Source organism: Panthera uncia (genome assembly GCF_023721935.1).
Source record: "Panthera uncia isolate 11264 chromosome B2 unlocalized genomic scaffold, Puncia_PCG_1.0 HiC_scaffold_24, whole genome shotgun sequence".
NCBI classification, from domain to species: Eukaryota; Metazoa; Chordata; class Mammalia; order Carnivora; family Felidae; genus Panthera; species Panthera uncia.
In genome coordinates this window covers 88,272,937-88,282,444 of record NW_026057580.1, presented here as the reverse complement: position 1 = coordinate 88,282,444, position 9,508 = coordinate 88,272,937, and the positions used below count along the sequence as shown (strand labels likewise).

Sequence of the window (9,508 nt, the reverse complement as noted above, 5' to 3'; positions counted from 1 at the left end):
CAGAATCTGAAGCAGGCTTCAGGCTCTGAGCTGTCAGCACAGAGCTTGGCACAGGACTCAAACCTGCAAACTGCGAGATCATGATCTGAACCGAACCAAAGTCAGGTGCTTAACCAACTGAGCCACCCCGGCACCCCTGGATGCATTTAGATTTCTATGTAGTCTTGATCTAAACTGTCAGCCCAGAGGGAAATGCAGGAGATGGAAACGATGACAGACTCCTGGAATTCTAAGGCTTGTTGCTGTTTTCTAGCATTTCAACCTAGTGACAGTTTGTTCATTGACAGCAGAAATTCACATTCTTCTCCCTCTCTCTCTCTCCCTCTCTCTGTGTATATGTATGTGTGTGTATACATATACACACACACACATATTTGTGTATATATATACTACATATATACATATATTTTCAAAATATATTGAAAATTCCAGAATTTAGCTGAGAATTGCAGAATCATATAGAAACAGAGGGGACATTTTTAAACTCGGTCTCATGGAGACTTGGGTTTTTAATGAGGCATGAGGAAGAAGGAAGTGCCATCTCTGTTTTAACAAGATTTTACTTTTATTTGTTTTATAAATTGGGATTGCATGAAAAAAAATTTGTTTTAATCAGTTTCAGAGCTTTAAAGAAAAAACCAAAACAGGCTCCAGTGCTGTGCCCACAGCCCACACCGAAGCTCAGTTTCCCTGGGTTTCTCACCTCAGCCGTCTTTTCTCTGGGCCACATCATTTCTTACCATAACTTAAAATCCTTGGTCCGTATACTTAAAATCCTTAATACTTTGGACCACAGTATAGTACTTCACTGGCGGGTACCACTTTTCAAGACAGCCTATGTCCTCACATGAAAACTAAAAGCTTAATATTCTTGAAAATAATTCATCTGTGTTGGTGCTTTCTGCCGTGGAAAGAAAATATGGATTGGTAACGATGAAACTGTACAAGTAATTGAGACCTCAGATCATATTCCAGCTTTAATGGTTTCGTGAACTAAGCCTCGATGTCTTGCCAGTATAATTACACTTACAAAACATGCCATGTCCTCCTTATAAGGAACAGTGTTTATATTGTAGATGTGAAATGTTAAATGAAGTAACACTTGGAATATTATATCTCAGTGCTTTGCAAACTGGAAGTAAAGGTATATAAGCTTCTTTCCATTGCAATTCATTCTGTAATTAGAAATGACTTATATGGGGCACCTGGGTGGCTCAGTCGGTTAAGCGTCCAGCTTCAGCACAGGTCATGATCTCACAGGTGGTGGGTTCGAGCCCTGCATCGGACTCTGTGCTGACAGTTCAGAGCCTGGATCTTGCTTCAGATTCTGTGTCTCCCTCTCTCTCTGTGCCCCTCCCCCATTCATGCTCGGTCTCTCTCTTTCTCAAAAATAAAAAAAAAAAACCATTAAAAAAAAAGAAAGAACTTATATATTATCAAGTGCAAAAGGAGGCACTAGGGGATATTACCTGTGTACAAGAGGCACACGTCAAATATTTCACTTTTTCTTCTAAAATTTCTAAAATTTTAATTCTAAAATTTCTGGGAACTTGTATCTACACTTTAGAATATAAAGCTCTCCCTCAAGACTGTCTTTTGAACAAAGACTATTTCCATAGATTAAGCATATAAAGAATTCATCATTTGACCTTCTCTGGCCTCAAAAAGGTGCCGTTCCATATACTTTAACCTAATAATTCAACTTTTCATTTCTAGCACAGTATCCGACATCAAGTAGATGTTTAAAAAAAATTATTGAACTGAACCATTGAATTAAGCTTAGAAATGAAAGCTCTTTCTAAAATGACTATTTTGGTGGGGCGCCTGGGTGGCTCAGTTGGTTAAGCGTCCGACTTTGGCTCAGGTCATGATCTCACAGTTCGTGAGTTCAAGCCCCGCTTCGGGCTCTGTGCTGACAGCTCGGAGCCTGGAGCCTATTTCAGATTCTGTGTCTCCCTCTCTCTCTCTGACCCTCCCCTGTTCATGCTCTGTCTCTCTCTGTCTCAAAAATAAATAAACGTTAAAAAAAATAAATAAAATAACTATTTTGGTGGGGGGGCACCTGGGTGGTTCAGTCGGTTGGGCAGCCATCTACAGCTCAGGTCATGATCTCATGGTCTGTGAGTTCGAGTCCTGCGTTGGGCTCTGTCCTGAGAGCTCAGAGCCTGGAGCCTGCTTCGGATTCTGTGTCTCCCTCTCTCTCTCTGCCCCTTCCCTGCTTGCTTTCTGTCTCTCTGTCTCTCTCAAAAATAATAAACAATAAACAAATTTTAAAAAAAGAATTAGTTTTTTAGCAAGAAGTAATAGGTAAATGTGTTAGAAGTTAAAAGAATCAAATTGCCAATGATTCGCTCTCTCTTTTTTTTTTTCCCCTCCCAGGTTTCTGGAATAGGTTTACGGAAAGCAAAGAAGAAACTCTAACCTGAGTATGGATTTTGAAGAAAGATTCCTTAACATGCAAAGGAAGAAATAAGCTGGTGGATAGCCCTCAGAAATGATGTCCTTTTGCCACAATGTCATTAATATTTCTTGTGTGAAAAGCAGCTGGTCAAATGATGTCCGTGCTTCCCTGTACAGTTTAATGGTGCTCATAATTCTGACCACACTCATTGGCAATCTGATAGTCATTATTTCCATATCACACTTCAGGCAACTTCATACCCCAACGAATTGGCTCATTCATTCCATGGCGACCGCGGATTTTCTGCTGGGGTGCCTGGTCATGCCTTATAGTATGGTGAGATCGGTTGAGCATGGCTGGTACTTTGGAGAAGTCTTCTGTAAAATTCACACCAGCACTGACATTATGCTGAGCTCGGCGTCCATTTTCCACTTGTCCTTCATTTCCATTGACCGCTACTATGCCGTGTGTGACCCACTGAGATACAAAGCCAAGATCAGTATCTTGGTTATTTTTGTGATGATCTTCATTAGTTGGAGTGTCCCCGCTCTTTTTGCATTTGGAATGATCTTTCTGGAGCTCAACTTCAAAGGAGCTGAAGAGGTATATTACAAGTACATTCACTGCATAGGAGGTTGCTCTGTCTTCTTTAGCAAAACATCTGGGGTACTGGCCTTTATGACTTCTTTCTATATACCTGGATCTATTATGTTGTGTGTCTATTCCAGAATATACTTCATAGCTCAAGGACAGGCCAGATCAATTAATGATGCAATTGGATTGGAAGAGAAAAATGGAATGTCACAAAACAAAGAAAGGAAAGCTGCAAAAACTTTAGGGATTGTGGTGGGAGTTTTCCTAATATGCTGGTGTCCTTTCTTTGTCTGCATGGTCATGGACCCTTTCCTGGACTATGCTATTCCACCCACCTTAAATGATGCATTGGTCTGGTGTGGCTACCTGAACTCTACTTTCAATCCGATGGTTTATGCATTTTTCTACCCCTGGTTCAGAAAAGCACTGAAGATGATTCTATGTGGTAAAATTTTCCAAAAAGACTCTTGTAGGCATAAACTATTTTTAGAGTCACATCCATAGAATTATTATATTTACTGTTTACTGCTTTGCAAAACAGCTGGTGATCATAATTTTGAACACAACATAATTAACCACATGCACCAATTGCGGGGTCTTTCATCAAATGTTTGAGCCAAAGAATGGATAGTGACATATAATGCTTTTATTTCACTTCCTTTTTGGGACACAGTGGGTGTAATCCTTGCCATGCTTACTATTACATAGAAGCTTTGCAAGTCCAGAATTTAAGGCCCTATGTTAAGAGCCTTTCTTGCCCTTAGCTGAACTGCCATGAATTGACAATTGTTCAATGCTGGAAATTATGGGGCCGCAATTGGATATGCAAATTAGAATTACTTTGTCATCCATTTGCTCGAATATATATGTCTTTTTGTGAAATCAAATAAAGTACACATTAAATGATATTAAATACTTTTTATACATAATTTGCTATTTATCATGAATTCTTATTAATATATATTCCACTTTTAAAATATTTTGATTTTCATCTTTTTATAATATGCTTTCTTGATTCTCATACTTGCAGAAATTTGGAAAATAAGGAAAAAATAAAAATAAAATATCGTATAGAAACAAAATGAAAATAAAGATATCACTCATAGTTCACCTCCTGAAAAAACTTAAAATTCTTGACAACATAATTTTTTGGTAACTCTATACTGTTACATTGTATGGATGCACAAAGATTTTTTTAGACCATTTCTCTGTTGACCGCTTAGACTTCAGTTTCTTTTTTTTGTTTTGTTTTTTAATAATGGAAATGAAACCAAGTTTCTGTCTGTCACCTGCTACTGAAAGTTAGGAAAGTGTCTGAAAGGATTTCACTGTATTTCAAGGTTGTGCCTGGTATGGCAGGACTCAAAATACAAGCTCTAGGAAGTAGGACAAATCCATTTGTTGGGTTCCAGGCTGCATCGAAAGAGAAACAGATGGCATCCACACGAAGAAAAAAAGGAACAGGGGCGCCTGGGTGGCTCAGTCGGTTGAGCCTCCGGCTTCGGCTCAGGTCATGATCTCACAGCTTGTGAGTTTGAGCCCCGCGTCGGGCTCTGTGTCTCCCTCTCTCTCTCTGCCCTCTCTCTCTTCCGCAACTCATGCTCTGCCTCTTTCTCTCTCAGGAATAAACATTAAAAAAAAAAAAAGAAAGGGGCGCCTGGGTGGCTCAGTCGGTTGAGCGTCCGACTTCAGCTCAGGTCACGATCTCGCAGTCTGTGAGTTCGAGTCCCGCGTCGGGCTCTGGGCTGATGGCTCAGAGCCTGGAGCCTGCTTCTGATTCTGTGTCTCCCTCTCTTTCTGCCCCTCCCCTGTTCGTGCTCTGTCTCTCTCTGTCTCAAAAATAAATAAATGTTAAAAAAAAAAAAAAAGAAAAAGAAAAAAAAGAACAAATGATAGTTTCAAATAAGATTCCCTAACAGGAGTGGGCAACCATTCTAAATTATAAGCACTGATTTCCAGTTGAACTGTTTCTCATACAGGCTTCAAGTAGTCTGTTGCATGGGGAGTAACCTTAGGGATTCGGATTTATTTATTTAATAAACGTGACTTATGCTCATGAGTACGTTAGGGTAAGGCAGCTAATTTTAAATGAAATTAAAACACACCTTCTTGCATACAAATGTGTGTTCACAAACTTGATGATCTCCGAGGATATGTTAAATCCTTCTAGCTCTCACAGTCTGTTTCAAGACTACATGTTTTGTTTCATTGATCTGACTAGAGTTTTGTTCTGGTACATTTAAAAAACACAAGTTACCTTTTTATTGAGTGTATGATAAGACAAATTGCCATTATTTACTCCTAGTGTCAAAAATTACCTTGACTTTTTTTTAGCTGAGACGATTCTGTCAGATTCTAAAAAGGGAACAAAAGCATTTAGACGGCTTTCTGTACATTATAGCAAGTTTCTGTGGTGTTCTCCATTTGCTCCCACACAATCCTCTTAAAATTATTCCTAGACATTTTGTACTTTTGTGTATGTGTGTTTTGCCTATTGTGAATAAATCTTTTTTTAAGCCACTATGTTTTTTGGTACCCAATATTGCTGGCATGCAGTAAATTTGATTTTAGCTTTTCCGTTGATTTGTTTGGACTTCTACACTATAGTCATATTATCCTCAAACAATGCTAAATTTTATCTCCTGTCCAATCGTTATGATTTTTATTTATATTCTTTGTTATACTTTATTAGTCAGAATTTCCGAAGAAATACTGATAGTGGTAATAAGAGTCATCCTTGTCTTACATCTATTTTAAATTAATACTCAGGTTTTAATATTGATTCCACATTTTTCTTGGGACAAGTTCATGACTCAGATAATTCTACCTTTTTTACTCAACGTTATGGCCTCATAGCCTATGTTTTTAATACTCATAATAAGAGATAGCCCATAACCCACCCTCTCAGTGAAACAAGAAGAAAGACTCATTTTGTCTTTCCATATTTCCAGCTCTATTCCAGCTTTCACTCTGTCATGAAGAAAGCATTTTTGTCTTTTAGCTGTCCAGAATCCATTTCCCAACTGGCATTCAATTAGCTTTTGAGAAATGTCGCATTCCGACATTGTTATGGGTATCCATAGTTCTGGATATAGTTTGTGGGAACTATAGGGAAAAGATAGACCCCTGCTGTTCCCCCTAGCTAAATAGACAGGTTGGTAAACGAAGCTAAGATTTTCAGAAAGCCTTTCTTTGGAATTTGGACCTTTACCAGAGTGAGAAAGACAGTGATCTTTAGCAGAATCGTTAGTAGAAAACAGTGAAAACATGTGGATTTCCATGACATCTACATGGTAAAATCATGATCAGACTGCTCTTGGTCTTGCTGGGGCTCTTGCTTACCAGACCCTGGAGCTGCCTCACTGTCCATTTCCAAATTAACTTCTCCAGTCTCTCGTGTATTCCATGAGTCCCAGATAATCTTCTGATAAATCCTCTTTGAGAATAATTCTTGGTTGCATCCACGGAAAGAACTTTAACTTGATATACTGTGTTATGGTAAAGGCCAAGAAAATGACTGCAATGGCATAACATTCCTTTCTTCAAGTCCAGCCAATTTCCAATCAAAACAGTCTCCTTTTCCACTCTCCTCTCAAAGAGGAGAATTTTTATAAAGTACCACTAAGGAAGAGATAAAAATAGACACATTAGCAAGGAAGTGTGTTGGAACTTATTTATTATTGATGATAATAAAGCCATCTTAAGAGATCAATAGACTAGAAGACCCATTCCCATTTAAACTTGATTCTTAAACTTAATAATCCAGTCTTTGGAGCGTCATAAATACTTGCCAAAAACATAAGGCAAACCATATGAACTCTAACCCATTGCAGATTCTGGTGAGTCATAGTTTCTGTTTAGTTGAACATTGTCAACAAGAACTTGAACTTTAACTTCAGTGTGTAAAGATGTATGAAGAATGATTTGTTTTTAAATTTAGCAGACTATAAAGTGTACTAATAAAATAACTCTCCAAAGAGATATTGTGAATGCTGCACTCAAATAATCTAGATGACATAAGAATCAGATCGAAGTGTTTTTTTTTTTTTTTAAGATAAGGTATATGTGCATTTTCCAACACAGGTTATTGAGTATATGGTCAGCAGTAAAAAGTATTCAAAGGACATAAATTTATCTTTGCCAGGTCCCGACCATCTTTTCTGCATCACTCCTTCTCCTGAAACCCCTTTCCCAAGTCATTACACCCCCAGTGATTTTATACAACATTTTAACTTGGTTGAGGCTGGTTCTCCTGTGAAGTCATAACAAATATCAGCATGTAATTTGTTTCTGTCTTTGATTTTTCCTGGGAGAGAGAAATCCTTGACTCATACAAATTAAAAGTTCTTAGCGTATATATCAACTTATGTGACTTTGAAGCTTGAAGTGAAGCCACTCACAATGGTTTATCAATGGTAAACTGTCTTCTTCCTAAATATACAAGTCAGATAAACAATGATAGATAGATGATAAACTCTAAGATTTGTTTATTGGTCAATGTCTTCACTATGCGATGTGTTAAAAAGTAGAGCCTCTCAACCCTGGCTGCTGCTCAGGGAGCAATAATGTAGAATAAGTAGTGTGGATACTCGGGTCCTATGCCAAGAAAACGATCTGCGGTGGAAAGGGAAAGCTTAGAAGCCAACCACTATGGGTTTATATTCTGGAGCCCTATTTATCAGCTATTATTTGGACAAAGTTATTTAAAAACTCTAAGCTTTAGTTCACTCACCTACAAAAGGAGGCCAGTGATAGCACCCACCCCACTGACTGTTGATTACTGGGTGAACATGGGGCCTTTCACGAAAATGCTCAGCAAACATACATTATTAGTATTATCCTTGTCATTTTATTGGCATATGCTACGGTGATGCTCGCTCAGAATATGCTCAGGCAATGTACACAGAGAAGTTGACACAGGCAAACAGTCCATAGCAGGTTGTTTTGTGGGGTTTTTTTTAAGGTAGTGCAGAATTACATCATCCTCGTTCCTAATAAATTTCAAAATTACAATTATGCCACAGAATAGCAGAAGATTTATTTCCAGGTCTATACACAGAAGGAAGTTGAATCTGGTGTTTACATTTTTAGATTGCTGGTCTGTGGCGTGTCAGTGTTGGGCATACAGTATGTTTGAGAGGCTATGGGGATTTTTATTTCTTTAGAAAATAATTTAGATAAAAATGTGTGTGTGTGTATCATACCTATGTATTTATATATACATATATGATACTGATATTTGCAAAATAACTATTATCTGCCTATCTAATAAGTTTGAATGGATACTTTGTGTAAGCCCTGGTGCACATTGGCGTAAAACAGAGTCCTGCAGCACCCCACACATGGGGGTGTCTTCAGGCTTTGGAATCAGGCAAACCTGGGTTCAAATCCTAGCTCTCTTCGTAGTCCCTGTGCTTTCTCTCCTTTGTGCCTTTGCTTCTGCAGCCCCTGATGCTTGGAATGCCTCCTCCCTAACTCCACCTCCCTTTACTGGCTGACATTTACTCATTTTAAAGGACTCATCTTGAGGGGAACCTCTCCAGGAAGCCATCTTTAATCCTTCCAGATCAGGTAAGTGTTTTTCCCTGAACTCCCAAATATCCTACGCACTTCCTTGTTGGTGCACTTATTACTTGTGTTAAGGTGTCCTTTGCCCCAGAGAACTTTGAATTGCTGAAGTAAGAGAGTATGTTTTAGTCATCGTTGTACCCTGTGCTTAGCACAGTGCCTGGCACAGACAAGTCACTCTATGCATGTTTTTAAGAGGGAGTAAATGAAGACGGGATGATTAGGTATCCAAGGGGATCAAGCTTATAAAAGTTAGAGACAGATTTGAGCCCCAGTCTGTCTGGCTACAAACTCCACCTTCCAGGAAACCTATTTCAGAGAGTGGAGCCAACTATAGGGAAACTATAAGGACTCATAGTTTTTAAAAAAAAAAAATTTTTTTTTTTAACATTTATTTATTTATTTAAAAAAAAATTTTTTTTTTTAACGTTTTATTTATTTTTGAGACAGAGAGAGACAGAGCATGAACGGGGGAGGGTCAGAGAGAGAGGGAGGCAGAGAATCCGAAACAGGCTCCAGGCTCTGAGCTGTCAGCACAGAGCCCGACGCAGGGCTCGAACCCACAGACGCGAGATCAAGACCCGAGCCGAAGTCGGACACTTAACCGACCGAGCCACCCAGGCGCCCCACATTTATTTATTTTTGAGACAGAGAGAAAGAGAGTGAGCATGAACAGGGGAGGGTCAGAGGAAGAGGGAGACATAGAATCTGAAACAGGCTCCAGGCTCTGAGCTGTCAGCACAGAGCCTGACGCGGGGCTCGAACCCACAGACCGCAAGATCATGACCTGAGCCAAAGCCGGACGCTTAACCGACTGAGCCACCCAGGCGCCCCCAAGGACTCATAGTTTTCTCTCCAGTCAACTCTAAGCAGATGTGCCTAGATGGGTTTAATTTGGGTAATAAATGCGTATTCATTGTGAATAGAAATGATTTGAAGAGTTAA

At 39.1% G+C, this 9,508-nt stretch overlaps 1 protein-coding gene across 1 annotated transcript; it reads left to right on the top strand.

Moving 5' to 3' along the window:
• Positions 1-2,312: 2,312 nt before the first annotated feature.
• On the top strand, positions 2,313-4,835 carry TAAR1 (trace amine associated receptor 1). The gene has a single exon (XM_049652986.1). It carries the CDS (start codon positions 2,495-2,497, stop codon positions 3,497-3,499), a length of 1,005 nt encoding a protein of 334 aa, XP_049508943.1. The 5' UTR covers positions 2,313-2,494; the 3' UTR covers positions 3,500-4,835.
• The last annotated feature ends 4,673 nt before the right edge of the window (positions 4,836-9,508 follow it).

Excerpts from the sequence above, each read along its gene's own strand:
- TAAR1 (XM_049652986.1), top strand. The coding sequence starts at position 2,495 with ATGATGTCCTTTTGCCACAATGTCATTAATATTTCTTGTGTGAAAAGC.